Source organism: Monodon monoceros, unplaced genomic scaffold (assembly GCF_005190385.1).
Source record: "Monodon monoceros isolate NGI ecotype Baffin Bay Population unplaced genomic scaffold, NGI_Narwhal_1 Super_Scaffold_10, whole genome shotgun sequence".
In the NCBI taxonomy this organism is placed as follows: Eukaryota; Metazoa; Chordata; class Mammalia; order Artiodactyla; family Monodontidae; genus Monodon; species Monodon monoceros.
In genome coordinates, this window is record NW_021703766.1 from 52939066 (window position 1) to 52955838 (window position 16773).

Sequence of the window (16773 nt, forward strand, 5' to 3'; positions counted from 1 at the left end):
AAAATTTGCGCCGTTCACCGTCCACAAGCGGGCCCTGTCCATTCAAATGAATTTACCCCCACGTCATGTTTGCTTTGTATGAGCTCGAGCCTCTTAAAATCTCCCCATTTTCCTTTAAGGGGCTGAGGTACCAGGAAATAGGAGAGTCTTCAGCCGTGGTCTCTCAGCGGCCGCCACGCCTTCTGTACGTCAGGTGCGCAAAGATGGCGACCCCAGGGCGCCGAGTCTGTGGTGGCGGCGCGGACGTATTACCTCATAAGGAAAGGCCGGAAACTCCCAATCCGTTCACCATAGAAACGCGGTAGAAACGCCGCTGACCCTTGTCGGTTGGTCTCGGGAGAGGGAGCTGGGCGAGGGGACCAGAAGTAAAAGGAGTTTGGGGGATAAAGTTAGGCCCTGAAGAGGTCGCTGCAGGTTCAGGAGAGAACCAGGTGGGTATGTGGGTCTGGCTGTAGAAAAGACGGGGATGGGGGCGGTCTGTCGGCCTTTAGGTGGGCTGTGGTTCCTTTGAGTCTGAGAAGGTGGCGCAAGGGTGGATGGTGCTTTGGTTTTGTTTTTGAAGGGAGCATGGAGGAGTCAGTACAATGTCTATGATCGGGGTGTCTTTGGGGTCAATCATGGGGGGCTCTGGTGGTCAGCGTTTAAAGGTCTGAACAGATCAACTACCGAGAGTCCTGAGGTCAGGGTTTAAGGTCTTCGGGGGTGATTGACAACTGGTGGCGTGGGGTTCGTCAATGAATGCGGAGACTTGTTCGGGTTCTCGGATGATTTGGAGCTCAAAGGTCGAGGAACCGTTAAGGGAGGTCAGTGTACGTGTGTATCTGACCTGGTTTGGTATTAATCCGGTGGGGTAATGGTCACTGTCTTTAGTGCAGGGATGTGTGACAGCAGAAGGCTCGGAGGCTCAGGAGCCCTGGTAGGTTCGTGTGTTGAGCCCAGACTTTGGCTGCTGGGACAGACTTGGTGAACGTTAGTTAACGTTCCCTGAAAACTTCAGGTCCAAGTCCCTGCCCCACCACAAATTTTCTAATCCCTTTTGGCTCCCTACAGCACCCCTTCCTTTTGAACCCAAAGAAATGAAAGTTTGGGGGAAGAACACTTCAGCATATTTCAATTTAGTAATCTTTTAATTTAAGTTTTTTTTTATCATTCCTCCTGCAGGTTGACTGCATATTTCTTTTCAGGTTTTATATGTGAATATTTAAAGGCTGCTCCTTTCCCAGTATTTATATTTTTGAATTGTTTTTTAAATTTGTATTTATGGCTTATATTCCTTTTCTCTCTCTTCTTTTTTTGATGTGTTCATTGTCCCTCATATTAAAATGTGTATGTAAACAGGGGATATGAAGACTTTTTTTTTTTTCTTTTTTCTTTTTTGCGGTACACGGGCCTCTCACTGTTGTGGCCTCTCCCGCTACGGAGCACAGGCTCCGGACGCGCAGGCTCAGCGGCCATGGCTCACGGGCCCAGCCGCTCCGCGGCATGCGGGATCTTCCCGGACCGGTGCACGAACCCGTGTCCCCTGCACCGGCAGGCGGACCCTCAACCACTGCACCACCAGGGAAGTCCCTATATGAAGACTTTTAAAGAGGCTTGAGGGCATCAAAGTTTAAAGGAAAAATTTACAGTTTCTCACTGCCTAGATGACCTCATTTCTATAATTGTCTGAAAATTATCTGCCACTGAAATATAGTACTGTGCTGATTCTCCTTTGCCACTTTCCCTTTCAAATTCATGCTACTTCCATATATTCAGCGAGTTAGGTTTCATTGGCCCAAGGTGTGAAATTATCTGGGGAATCAAATGAAGAGACAGAAATATTGGGGACCACGTGTTAAGGTGAGTGCACAGGAAGAAGGAATACAATTCCAGAAGTAATTTTGCTTTTCAACTCACAGGTGCTAACAAGAGACAAGATATGAATGAAGAAAGACCTAGATATTGTTATTTCTGGGGATACTTTGGCGACTGTTATATCTAACTAGAAATTTTGGTATATTCAGAAGAGACAAAGACAGAGCCTCTGCATTGCCAGCTATTTTCAGAGAACAGAAGAAAATGATCCAGGCCCAGGTGACTCATGTCTTGTTTTATTCTCTCCTTTATTCCTGAATGGATTTGTAGAGGCCTGTAAAAAAAAAAAAATCAGTTCAGTATCTAGAGAGAAATAAATTTTGTAGATAAACTCCAACGCCATGGCAAAGTTGGATCAAGAACATATGTTTATATGATTCCTAGTAAATGACTAGTGTGGGAACATAATGTGTAACTGTTACTGACTCTGTGTGTGCGCCTGTAGATGTGTGCCTATTTATAAATGCATGTGGGTTCATGTACATATCTGTGTACATAAATACATCTGTTATGTTTTGTGCATCAGTGGAATTATACTCTAAAGAACATCCCTTTGGCCTGAGATAGTATAATTTAAGCATCTAATAGAATAATGACTGCAACTGTTTGTGAATATTAGCTGTATAAAATTCCATTCGTCTATAATTGTACTCAAAGAAATGAGTCAAACTATGCAAAGCATTTAGATGAGTATCTGTTACCAAAAGTCAGGTCTGGCTGCTCGCTGCTTGAAAGCCAATAACTCGAGAGGCAAGGTTGGTGGAAAGGAAAGTTTGTTTTATTCCAGAGGCTGGCAACTGGGGGAAGAGTGTGGACTCGTGTCCAGAGGCCAACTTCCCACTGCCAGTCAGTGGGCCAGAGCTTTTAAAGGGGAGTTTCAGGGCTGTATAGGCAGAGGGAGGGGGCTACATGCAGAAACAACATAGTCAACTCTGGCCGTCATCTTGAAATCGGTCATGCCATGGTCTGATCAGCGTCATCTTGATTGTGTTGAGTGCAGTTAATCTTTAGTTCCACGGTTGGTTTGTTCCCATTTCCTTGAAGCCAGTTCTTGGAATTTTGGCAGCTTATTTCATGGCTACAGTCTGGTCGTCATGTAGTTAACTTCTTCCAACTGGTGAGGGTTTCAGTATCTACAAAACAGCTCAAAGGATATGGCTTAGAATATTATCTATAGCCCTGGAAGAGGAACTAAAGGACCTTGACTTTGTTTAATGACTAAACTATTATTATTTGGTCTTGTTGGACTCTTTTCCTTTGTGTCTGCATTTTCTCACTTCTCTGATTAAATTTATTCTTTAAAGTTTTTCTGCAGACAAAAGGCAGGCTGAGCACATGGTGGTGTGGGGTGTGTGTGTGTGTGTGTGTGTGTGTGTGTCTGTCTATCTGTCCTGGGGAGGCCCCCTAGGGTCCTGCTCCTTTCCATGCCTGCTACATAGTAAGTGGTGTGTGAGATCATCCATGCCTTAAATCTTTGCCAGTACTTAATAATAGGACATTATCAAATTGTATAATTTCATCAATCTGGATGGTCCAATGTTTATTCTTTTACCTTATTTTGCATTTACCTCATCATAGGTAAGGTTGAAATCCATGTTATATATTTATTGGCCAGTTGGATTCTTTTTCTCTTGTGATATGCCTGTCCTTATCATTTTTACATTAACAAAATGATTTTTTTTCTTACTGATTAATAGGAGTCATGCCTATCCACTACATATTGATTCTTTCTTTTGTTTATAAAAAATATTTTCCCAGCTTGTCACTTTTCTTTCAGCTTTATCCACGGTAACTTTTTCAATGCAGACATTTTAATTTTTCCTCTTATAAAGTTTACTACTTATTTTCTTTTATGGTTTTTGGTTTGTGACATGAACATAATTCATATTTGTCTCTATTCCTTTCACAGATTCTTTTGTTTTATAGCTAGGACTCTAAACAGGAGACAAACTATTTTTGAGTGTGAAATTAGGTAGGAACCTAAGGTTTTGTTTTTCCAAATGGATCTACATCTCATGTGAAAAAATTCAGAAGGTGGTAAGATCAGCAGTGTTAAGAATTTGCCGCCTCTTTTAAAAAAGAAAAAGAAAAGAATTTGCTCAACCAAGTAACTCTCTTCTCTATGATGTAATCTCTGCAAGAACACAGGGATAGATTATCCCATCAGATTTCCCCTCATCTGGCAGCTCGGTTGACAAGCAGGTCTCATTTCATTCCCTGGTGGCATTTGGGCCTAGGCTGCATGGCCACAGGATCAGGACATTGAAGACATTCCACACTGCTGAACTGTAGTTATCCAGAACACTTCTAACACCAAATGTAGGGGTATTTTCCTCACACCTCCTAATTCTGTGACTCTCCAGACACCAACTGGGTGTCCTACAATTCAACTTAATCCTGCCACTAACTACCTGGAGTTAGCGTCAGATCCCACAAGGTAAGAGCTCAGTCCCACAAGACTGCCCCCACTTTAGGTGCCTGTCAAGAGTCCCAGGTTGTTACCTAAGCTTCTGATGACGAGCTCTAAATCCGGGGGTACCCACAACCCTCTGCTTAGGTTTGGTAATTCACTAGAATGACTCACAGAACTCAGGAAATCTCTTTACGTACATTCACCGGTTTATTCTAAAGGCTACAACTCAGGAATAGCCAGATGGAAGAGATGCATAGCACGAGGTATGGGGGAAGGGGCGCAGAAGTTCCTCCCTGGGAGCACAACCCTGCCAGCACCTCTATGTGTTCACCAACACGGAAGCTCTCTGAACCTGATGTTTTAGGGGTTTTTATGGTGGTTTTCTGATGTAGGCACAAATTGATTAAATCACTGGTTATTGGGGACTGAACTCAACCCCCAATGCCAGTTCCCTCCCTGGAGGTTGGAGGTCTTTCTGGGGACCAGGCACCGGTCATCTCATGAGCACACAAAAGATACTCTTATCACCCTAGAAAGCCCACAGTTTTTTGGAACTGTGTCCCAGGAACCAGGGGCAAAGACCAAATATATATTCATCACAACATTTTTCTGGCTTCTGTTGTTTTCATTTCGTCAATTTTGTCTTTCTTTTGATGGTAATGAGTCTTTTCTTTTTTCTTTCTTTTTTTAATCCTTTCCTCATCACTTTTTTTTTAAAAATTTATTTAATTTATTTATTTTTGGTTGCATCGGGTCTTTGTTGCTGCATGCGGGCTTTCTCTAGTTGCGGCGAGTGGGGGCTACTCTTCATTGCGGCACGCGGGCTTTTCATTGCAGTGGCTTCTCTTGTTGCGGAGCACAGGCTCTAGGTGTGCAGGCTTCAGTAGGTGTAGCACGTGGGCTCGGTAGTTGTAGCTCGAGGGCTGTAGAGCTCAGGCTCAGTAGTTGTGGCACACGGGCTTAGTTGCTCCACGGCATGTGGGATCTTCCTGGACTGGGGCTTGAACCCGTGTCCCCTGCATTGGCAGGCGGATTCTTAACTACTGCCCCACCAGGGAAGCCCGAGTCTTTTCTTTCTAGTTGGTTTCCAAATCTGACTTTTGCAAGTGATGTTCTATAGTTTCAGTCTCACTCATCTAAAAGCAGATTTCCTGCTTGGCTTTGCTGGCTGGCTAAGTCTGAGTTACAGGATGTTTAATCAGTTCTAAAATTTTCTTAATTCCTGAGATCTTCATACGGCTTCTCTGTTTCTCTATAATCTCTTTCAAAAACTACGTAAGGCCTATGTTAGACCTCAGTGTATTCTCCATATTTAGTAAACTCTCCTTTATATTTTCTGTCTCTTTCTGCGTCTGCTTCATCTTTAGTTGTTTTTTCAAATGCATATTTCAGTTCACTCGTTATATTTTCAGTGTATCTAATATGATGTTAGCCTTTTGTGAAATAATAAGAAATATACACATTGGTCTCTGCCCCTAGTTCCTGACATAGAGCTCCTAAAACCCTTATAAATAGAGGTGCTCTGAGAATCTTCTGGTCTTTGACCCCAATTCCTAGCACAGAGTCCCTAAAATCCTTGTAATTTCCTAAATAATAAGAGTACTACGAGCTCCCATACAACTTCACTTGTATGTGGGATTTACAATATGACACAAGTGAACTTCTCTACAAAACAGAAACAGAATCACAGACATAGAGAACAGACTTATGGTTTCCAAGGGGGACTGGGGGTGATGGAGGGATGGAGTAGGAGTGTGGGATTAGCAGATGAAAACTATTCTATTTAGAATGGATAAACAACAAGGTCCTACTGTATAGCACAGGGAACTATATTCAGTATCCTGTGATAAACCATAATGGAAAAGAATATGCAAAAGAATATATATATATAACTGAATCACTTTGCTGTACAGCAGAAATTAACATGACATTGTAAATCAACTATATTTCAATAAAATTTTTTTAAAAAGAGTACTAAGAGCATATTTTGTTGTAAAATTTGGTCTTTGATCCTGGTTTCTGACACAGAGTTCCTAAATCCCTTGGAATTTCCTGGGTGATAGGAGTGCCTTTCTTTCTAATGAGGTAACACTTGAAGGGCTCCTGAATGGGACCTGTTTACCAGAAAGACCAAGCCATGATCAGAAGCTTGGAACCTTCCATCTCATTCCCCATTATCCACAGAAAAGGGAGGGGCTAGAAATAGAGTTAATGATCAATCATGCCTACATGATGAAGCCTCCATAAAAATCCCAAAGGTGTGGGGTTTAGAGAGCTTCTGGGCTGGTGAACACATGGAGGTGCTGGAGGAGCACCAGGAGAGGGCACGGAAGCTCCAAGCTCCTTTCCACATACCTTGCCTTAGCAGCTCTTGCATCTGGATGAAATCTGTATACTTTATCATATGCTTTTATAATAAACTGGTGAACAATAAGTAAACTCTTTTCCCGAGCTCTCTGGGCTGCTCCAGCAAATTAATCAAACCCAGGGAGGGGGTCACTGGAACCTCCCATCTATAGCTGGTTAGTCAGGAGCACAGGTGGCACCCTGGACTTGCATTTGGCATCTGGAGTGGGGTGGTGGTGGGGTCTCGTGGAGCTGAGCTCTTACGCTGTGGCATGTGATGCTCTCTTCAGTCGATCATGTCAGAATTGAATTGTAGGACACACAGCTGGTGTCAGAGAATTGCTTGGTGATGTGTTTAAAAAAACACATCGGAATTGGTGTCAAAATCATAGAAATATGAGAAGGACAGCTTCCTTTATATTCCTTATGAGTCAGTCAAAGAGAAACACTCAATTAAACAGGACTCTGCTATTCCAGGAAACCCTGTCATTCAAGGATGTGGCCGTGGACTTCACGTGGGAGGAGTGGCAGCTCCTGGCCCCTCCTCAGAAGGACCTGTACCGGGACGTGATGCTGGAGAACTATAGCAACCTGCTGTCCGTGGGTGAGGACGGCTCCCCTGGGTCCCTCAGAGTCCCCAGTCAGTGGCCGTTCCTTCCTCAGCTGCTTACACTTGGAAGTCACTGCAGTGCCCTAATGGCAGGTTCTCAGTGCCTCCTCTGGCTCCTGATAAAAGGGTGTACACAATGTGCCATGAGTTGTTTTTATTACCAGCACAGCTGACACCAAATGTTTGGGGTTTTTTCTATCCCAAAACCAATTCTCCTACTCTCCAGGTATGGACTGGGTATCCAGAAACTCAATCCTTTTCTGACACTAACCACCCAGAGTCAGCCTCAGATCCCACAGGCTTACGGACTCAGCCCCGCAGGACTGCCCTCACTTCAGACACTAGTCGAACAGATTGGGTACCCAGGGTAGCCACACTTCTGTCCGACTTGACCTTAAATTTGGCATTCCCACTCTCCATCCCTCAGGTTTGGTAATTTGCTAGAACGGCTCACAGAACTCAGGAAAGCACTTTACTTACCATTACCAGTTTATTATAAAGGATAATAGCCAAATGGAAGAAATGCCCAGGGTGAGGTATGGGAGAAGGAGTGTGGGCCTTCCATGCCCCCTCCAAGTGTGTCACCTTTGATGTGATCACCAACCCGGAAGCTCCCCCAACCTGGTTTTTTAGGAGTTTTTGTGGCGATTTCATTGTGTAAGCGTGATTTCTTAAGTCATTTGCCATGGGTGATTAACTCAATCTCCAGCCCCTTCCCTCCCCATGGAGGGGTTAGGGAGTTAGAGCTGAAATTTCCAACCTTCTACTCATGGCTTGGTCTTTCTGGCAGCCAGCCTCCACCCTGAAGCTCTCTAGGGACCCCCAGCCACCAGTCATCTCATTAGCACACAGAAGACACCCATCACTCTGGACACCAAAGGTGTTAGAAGTTCTTGTGTCAGGAACTGGAACTTAAACCAAATGCTGTAACAGAAGAGGTTCCTGCCAGCCCGTCACATAGGAAGTTACAAGGGCTTTATTTTATTTTTATTATTTATTTATTTATTTTAAAATTTTATTTATTTTTGTTTGCGTTGGGTCTTTGTTGCTGCATGCGGGCTTTTCTCTAGTTGCGGCAAGCGGGGGCTACTCTTCGTTGTGGTGCGTGGGTTTCTCATTGCGGTGGCTTCTCTTGTTTTGGAGTATGGGCTCTAGGCACGCAGGCTTAGTAGTTGCTGCACGTGAGCTCTAGGGCACATGGGCTTCAGTAGTTGTGGCTTGCAAGCTCAGTGGTTGTGGTTCATGGGCTCTAGAGCGCAGGCTCAGTAGTTGTGGCACGTGGGCTTAGTTGCTCAACAGCGTGTGAGATCTTCCAGTACCAGGGCTCAAACCTGTGTCCCCTGCATTGGCAGGTGGATTCTTAACCACTGTGCCACCAGGGAAGTCCCTATTTTTATTTTTTGTTGTGCCACGTGCCATCTCAGTTCCCTGACCAGGGATCAAACCCACGCCCCCTGCAGTGGAAGCACAGAGTCTTAACCACTGGACCACCAGGGAAGTCCCCACAAGGGCTTTAGAAGCTCTGTGCCAGGAACTGGGGGCGGAGACCAAATATATATTATTATATCACAATATCCCATGAGTCTCTCCTGAGTGAAAAACCTCCGCTTGGCAGATGTGAAAAACGGTCCCTCAAATGTAACATTCTCCCGTCCCCACAGACCCCAGCCCAGTTCAGTGAGTCTCAGTCTTCTACCGTTTCCCATGAACAGGGTATCGGGTCAGCAAACCAGATGCAATGTCCAAGTTGGAACGAGGGGAAGAACCGTGGACAATAGAAGATGAAATCCACAGTCAAACCTGTCCAGGTGAGTGAGGATCAGCTGGGTAACTGCAGACATCATAGTCAGTCAGTGCGAGAAGCCTGGGAGGGCGTCTGAGGATACTGTGCCTCCATGTATCTCTTTCCCCATAAAAGAACTTTTAGGTCTTGAGAGGTAAGTATACCCCTTTTCCTCTTCTGAGATCTGTTCCTTGCTGATTTTATTTTACATCTTGATTTTTGTTTGTTTGCCTCGTTTTCTTCTTCCTTGGATTCTGTAACCCTCTCCTTTGAACCCTGTCACAAATCCCTTCCACCTCCCTGGCTATGAAATTCCAGGCCTCGCTCCAAGGAGAGATCTTTGAATTCATCACTGTTTTCTGACTACCGCACTCTCCTGCCCCACTGAGAAAGACAGACTTCCCTTCCTGACATCCAACTGCACCTTGTATTTTGCGCCCTCACAGTAACCTAGTCTATGACTGTGCATCAAGCCAGCTCCTTAGTTTCTCCACCGCACTGCCCCCCACCACCATTCTGAGGTTCTTCAAAGGTATTGCTTTCCATTTTCTCAAAATTTTCCTTCAGTCTCGTGAATTAAGTTCTATCTGTTTTCTGGCTGAGACTCCAAATTGCTATCTCCCTTACTGTTGTCTATATTGTCTATACTTTGAGTTCTAGATGCTCTAGATCTTTTACTGGCCTAAGATTTCTGAGTTCCTGTATGAGGCATAGGAATCATCTTCTCTCCACAAAAAAAGCCCTTTCCACCATCCTATTTTAATGTTAGATTCTCTCTTAATATTGCACATCTTACCCTGTCCATGCTGGTATTATCTTGAATGTTATTCTCTGCCTATGGAGTTCTCATCTTAGAGGTCTCTGCTGTTGACTGTTTTAACTAGAAAAGACTGTTTTACATCTACATCAGTTCTGCCTAAGTTGCAGCTTATGTCTCCTTCAGTTTACTTCCTTCATACATTTGCTATTTCTGATTTTCCTTTGGCTTATCTTAGGTGTTAGCACTGTATTCATTTCCCTAAATCATTTGTTTTTCCCATTATATTCTTTTTTTTTAACAGCTTTACTGAGATAATTCACATATGCTACAATTTGCCAACTTAAAGCATACAATTCACTGTTTTGTAGTATATTAAGAGAGTTATGTAACCATTACCAACAGCAGCTTTGGAAGATTTTCATCACTTTATAAAAGTTTCCTCCTAAGCCTTCAGCCCTAGGCAAGCACTAATCTACTTTCTATCTCTGTAGATTTTCCTGTTCTGGATATTTAATATAAATAGAATCATAAACTATATGGTCTATTGTGAAAGACTTCTTTCATTTATCATAATGTTTTTGAAATTCTTCCATAGAAGTTCTAACATGTATCTGTAATTCATTCCTTTTTATTGCCAAATAATATTCCATTGTATGGATATACCACATTTTATTTACTCATTTATCTATTGATGGACATTTGGGTGGTATCCACTTTTTGGCTTTTTTGAATTATGCTGCTATGAACATTCATGTACAACTTTTTTGTGAACATATGTTTTCATTTTTCTTTGGTATATATCTAGGAGTGGAATTCTTGGGTCATATGGACTCTTGGAAGGGTCCAAATGTGGTGCTTCCAGACTCATGGTCGGCATTATGTCCTCCCAGCCATGATGTGTGATAATACACAGAGTATTGCCAACCAAAGTCTCACCCTTTGGTATCCAGAGTTTTCATTGGGATTCAATCACACATTTCCCACATGGAAATATGTCTTTCGCTCCTCCAGAACTCAGGCTAATACCTATAGTCTCCATTTCCTCCAAAGGTTGTAACTGATAGGGTGTGGCCCAAAGCCCATGTCATAAATCACATTGTTAGAGTGTCTGGTGGCCAAAGCCACCAGGCAAACAAAGACATTCCTATCAGGCAGGACATTCCAGGGGCCTAGAGATCACCTCCCAGTAGCCAAGGGCAAGGGCCAGACCTCTCTTTGAGTGAGGTTCAGTCTTCACTGAAGGTAACTGTACAAATGAACAATAAAGGGATTCCTTTAGAAAAACAGAGGAAATAGAGCTTATAGTAATACAGTCAGAGTGGGAATGACAGCATGATATGTACAAGGTTTATCTACATTTTGAATTAGGAAGATGATGCCATGAGTTAGGAATGAAGGCATGAAATAAGAAATGGGCAAGCCCATGGGATTGACTATCAAAAAGTGGCCTGAAGTCAGGCAAATGAAAGCCAGTGTTAGAAGGTGTCTTCAGGAGGAGGAGTGGAGTGGAAACATGAATCCATGGAATATTCACGGTGATGTACACTTTTCTTGCCAGGATGACTGTTTGGATTTGCTATGTGAGTAATTGAGGTAGCATAGTGGAGGGTTGGTAGGTTTTGTATTTTTATAGCTCTAGGCTATCTTACCTTTTACCTGGGTGGCAGTAAGTTAGCAATAATAAGGAACAGTCAGATGTTCTTTAAAAAAAACCTGAAGGTAAAGCTGACACAACCTGGTCTTAAAGGAGGAAGTTGGTCCTTTAGTACAACCTGTTGCCAACCTAGATGCAAATGTAGAGTTACTGAAGTAGATGCTGCTGGTGGCAAGTGAAGAGTTTATTAGGGACGTTGACATGGGAAAAATTTGGATACGACCTCTCTACTGAATGCAGAAAGTGATTGAAAAAGGCGACAGTTTCCATATTCCATTAGCTTCCAAAGATGACTACATGGTACACGGCCAGTTACAAAATTTCCTAACAGTCATTGTTGCCCTGTTTCACTATGAATGGAACATAGGATAACGTGACACAGATAGACTAAAGGTTAGAGTTTTGATTATACAAGTTATCCACTAATATGTGTGATGTTTTTGGAAAGTTAGTTTGATGGTGATCTACAGAAGCAAATTTAGGAACAGGATTACAATGCAAGAGATTATTTCAGTTTACAGTCCTTTACAGTTACTTGCCAGGTTACAAATACGTTTATTCTATACACCTTAGTATGCATATTTCCCTGATTTCTGTAGTCAGAATTTGGATCCTCTAAGTGGGCTTAAAGAATCCCCAAACTCCTGAGTGTTGGAATGTCTTAAGACGTTGGTTCTGTACCATCATCATCTTTCATTCTACATGTCCTCCCAACACATCCAGTCCTCTTTTCTTGAATAGTATGCACATATTATTTCCACATTGTTTCCTCCACTTATACTTCCACTTGGCTTCTTGATTTCTGTACTACACATCTAATATCATCTCAAAGTTTAGGTTCCACAATGCACTTTTTTTTCCTACATGTGGATTTCAGTAATCTTCTTCCTCATCACAACTGGAGATGCTTTTACCAAACCATTGGCTCAGACCATACAGTTAGCAGAGTAATCCTGGGTTCCTCACTTTCAAAGACCACTCTCTGCACTGACCCCATCAGTTAACCTTGCTTTTTCTTTCTTTTTTTTTTTTAACATTAAAAAAAATTTTCTGGCTGTGTGCCATGCAGAATCTTAGTTCCCCTACCAGGGATGGAATCCACACCCCCTGCAGTGGAAGCACTGGAAGTCTGGAGTCTTAACCACTGGACTGCTGGGGAAGCCCCAACCTTGCCTTTTCTTTATGCAAGTGTTCAAAATATCCTCATTTCCTCCGCTTGCCACCATCTCCTTTGCTCCTTCAAACCACATTTAGCAATCTCCAACTCCCTACTTTTTTTCTTTTCTTCTTTTTCATTTGGGTTTCCCTAACAGGAATTATGAGAAGTGAAAGTAAGTAAGGCACATTTTATATATCCCAAACACCAACACTGTGCCTTTGTTCACTCCAAATAGTTTTGGAGTAAACAAATGCAACCCTCATCATTTTGGATCAGTTGTCTCTTCCACCTCTGTGGTCTTGTGTATTTTCAAGTTCTGTTCCTTCATACCCTCTCGTTTGCTGCTAACAGTGACTTGCTTGGCAGTTCCCTGGTGGTCCAGTGGTTAAGACTCCATGCTTTCACTGCTGTGGGCCTGGGTTCAATCCCTACTCAGGGAGCCAAGGTCCTGCAAGCCGCACAGTGAGGCCAAAAAAAAAAAGACTTGCATGTATTTTACTACCTCTGCATGTTTTGCAATTTCCTATTTAGAGAGCAGCCAAGTCTACATAGATTGTCAACTGCCTAACCTTATTGGTACATTAACTGTTTTTTTCCTTTTGGTTCGTTTATATTACTGTGTTTTTACCATGTGTAAGAAATAAGGAACATTTATACATGGTGTTTCTTTTATACTGTTATCATAGGGTTGCCACTAAAGTGCCATTTTTTCAAAAACCAAGGAATTTTTAAAACAATTTTATTCCAAACAATAATAAAAAGGGCTCATTGTTCTCTTCTTTCCTAGAAACTGGCAACGTTGGTAATCATCTTCAGGGTGACTGGGAAAATCAAAGAATGCTGAAAGGTATAGAACAATACCAGGAACATAATGCATTTGGAAATCCTGTTCCTCAAAGCAAAAGTCATTTCTCTTTCAGGCAAAATCATGATATGTTTGAGTTCTATATAAAAGCTTTGAAATCACATTTAAGTTTAGTCAGCCAGGGCCAAAGCTATGAAATTAAGAACTCTACTAAATGTAATGGAGATGGGAAATCATTTCTGCATGGTAAGCCTGAAGAATTTCATTCTCCAGTTCAATGCCCTGTAAGTGCAAAATCCATCAGTAGTAAGTCCCAAGTCATTAAGCACCAAGGAACTCACAATGCAGAGAAAGCCCACATATGCAGTGAGTGTGGGAAAGCCTTTGTTAAGAAGTCTCAGCTCACTGACCATCAGAGAGTTCATACAGGGGAGAAACCTTATGGATGCAGTATGTGTGCAAAAGTATTCTCCCGAAAGTCCAGGCTCAATGAACATCAGAGAATTCACAAGAGAGAGAAATCCTTTATATGCGGTGATTGTGGAAAAGTCTTCACCATGAAGAGCCGTCTGATCGAACACCAGCGAACTCACACTGGAGAGAAACCTTACATATGCAGTGACTGTGGAAAAGGCTTCCCAGGGAAGCGTAACCTCATTGTACATCAGCGAAATCATACTGGAGAGAAATGCTACATATGTAATGAATGCGGAAAAGGCTTCACTGGGAAGAGCATGCTTACTATACACCAGCGAACTCATACAGGAGAGAAACCCTACATCTGCAGTGAATGTGGGAAAGGCTTTACCACAAAGCACTATGTCATCATACACCAACGAAACCATACAGGAGAGAAACCCTACATATGTAATGAATGTGGGAAAGGTTTCACCATGAAGAGTCGTCTGATTGAACATCAGCGAACTCATACAGGAGAAAAGCCGTATGTGTGCAATGAATGTGGAAAAGGCTTTCCCAGGAAGAATAATCTGATTGTACATCAGAGAAATCATACAGTAGAGAAATCCTACGTATGTGGTGAATGTGGAAAAGGCTTCACCGTGAAGAGCATGCTCATCATACATCAACGAACTCACACTGGAGAGAAACCATACATCTGCAGTGAATGTGGGAAAGGCTTCCCATTGAAGAGTCGGCTTGTTGTGCATCAGCGAACGCATACGGGTGAGAAACCTTATAGATGCAGCGAATGTGGGAAAGGCTTCATCGTGAATAGCGGACTGATGTTACATCAGCGAACTCACACTGGAGAGAAGCCCTATATATGCAATAAATGTGGAAAAGGATTTGCATTTAAGAGCAATCTTGTGGTACATCAGCGAACTCATACTGGAGAGAAACCCTTTACATGCAATGAGTGTGGAAAAGGCTTCACAATGAAACGCTATCTCATCATACACCAGCAAATTCATATGGGAGAGAAGTCCTATATATGTAGTGAATGTGGAAAAGGTTTTGTCATGGAAACAGAGCTCATTTTACATCAGCAAATTCATACTGGAGAGAAACCTTATGCCTGCAATGAATGTGGCAGAGGCTTCACTGTGAAAAGCCGTCTAGTCGTTCATCAGCGAACTCATACAGGAGAGAAACCTTTTGTATGCAGTGAATGTGGAAAAGGCTTCTCCTCAAAGAGGAATCTCATTGTACATCAGAGAACTCATAATGGAAACAAATCTTAACAAAGCAATGAATATAGTTACACCTACAGGAAGAAAATATGCCTTGTCCAACATCAGAGGGTTTCACGCAGGATAAACTACCTTTATATGTACTGACTGTGGAAAATCCTATTCATAATTGGTATTGGTCTCATTACCCACCAGAAAATTTACACAGGAGACAAACTGTATGTATGCAATTAATGTGAGAAAGCCTTCAACACAAATTCAGCACCTGTTGTACATCAGAGAACTCATAAAAGAGAGAGACTCTGTGGATTCATCAATTGGGGGTAACCTTTCTCTCATTTGTCAAGCCTTGTTAATACACACGAGAAACGTATAGGTCAAGGTACATAATCCTTTGCAGTGACTCTGAACTCATTATATATAAGTGAACTTGTTCAGGGTACAAACCGTGATAGTTCAGTGAATTCATTAAACATCAGTGTGCTCTACTTGACTGTCATCAGTGTAGATTAGCCTGTTGCTAGATTTCACCCTTGGGAAACCATGGAATTTGCATAGGAGTGAAATTTAATGAATGCAGAGAATGTGCTAGTGCCCTCAGTGATAAGTTACCTCACACTATATGTCTAAATTAACATGTAGGAAAAAGCTCTGATACATACAATGCAGAAAAGGCTTCAGGAGACATTTCTAGGTAATTATATGTCTGAAAAGTATATACTAAGATAAATCTTATGAATGGAGAGACTAGAAAAGCCTTTTGTGGGAATAAAAACCCTATCTCATCAGTGATCATAACAGATCACCAATGAGCTCATTCATAGTAGCAATATGATGATCGTAGAAATAAAACCTCAATAGTTGTCTCATATGCATGCTGGAGAAAAATTTTCAGATGACAATGAACATGGCAGGATTTCAGTGATACATTCTGCCTCATTGCTTCTCATGAATTCATACAGAAATAGAATAGCTTATGAACCCACTAAATGTGGAGTAACTTTAGCAAAATATCAGAGAATACTGGAGGAAAAAAGCCTCATGAAAATGACGTATACTTGAGTTTTCTCTCAGAAATCTAAACTTATTGTACACCTGATGTCCATTTTGGGACACAATACCTTGAACCATATTATCAATAATTCCATAATTTTAAAGTGGGCTCTTCTGAACACAAGTCCACCTTGTGTTTAGGGTTTTAATGTTATATACATTAAATTTTCATGTTATATACAATGCAGGAGTGTTCTGTGCCCACCTCATATCATTATATGATTTGCTCTTGCATTTCTTAGGCTCTAAATTCATCTCTTTCAGTCTATGTATTTCAAAAGAAAAAGGAATATATTCATATATGTAATTCAACATGTTTGGATGTATTTATCCAAGTTTATAAGTAGCATTAAGTAGTTTACAAAAACACCTTAAAAATGATTTTTCTAAAATTTGTTTTGAAATAGTTTTAGACTTACAAGAAATTACAAAATATACAAAGTTCCAGAATAAACTTACTCAGCTTCTTCAGTGATATTATCTTACATAACCATAATACATCATCAAAACCAATAAAATGACATTGGTACAATACTGTTAAGTAAACTATAGACCTCATTTGGATTTCAATAGTTTTTGCATGCACTAATTTGTATGAGTTTTGTTTTGTTTTGTTTTATGATATATAGAGTTCTAAGAAATTTTATCTCATATATAGATTTCTGTAAACCCCACCACAATTGG

At 41.8% G+C, this 16773-nt stretch overlaps 1 protein-coding gene across 1 annotated transcript; it reads left to right on the forward strand.

Annotated features, from left to right (window-relative positions):
- Positions 1 to 293: 293 nt before the first annotated feature.
- LOC114907352 (zinc finger protein 432-like) lies at positions 294 to 16419 on the forward strand. Its single transcript, XM_029242900.1, has 5 exons — positions 294 to 431; positions 1899 to 2073; positions 7091 to 7217; positions 8936 to 9031; positions 13367 to 16419. Exons 2-5 carry the CDS (start codon positions 2059 to 2061, stop codon positions 15085 to 15087), a joined length of 1959 nt encoding a protein of 652 aa, XP_029098733.1. The 5' UTR covers positions 294 to 431; positions 1899 to 2058; the 3' UTR covers positions 15088 to 16419.
- Positions 16420 to 16773: the final 354 nt, after the last annotated feature.

Coding starts and splice junctions, on each gene's coding strand:
- LOC114907352 (XM_029242900.1), top strand. Junction 7,218..8,935: donor TAGCAACCTGCTGTCCGTGG/GTGAGGACGGCT, acceptor TCCCATGAACAG/GGTATCGGGTCAGCAAACCA. Junction 9,032..13,366: donor CCACAGTCAAACCTGTCCAG/GTGAGTGAGGAT, acceptor CTTCTTTCCTAG/AAACTGGCAACGTTGGTAAT.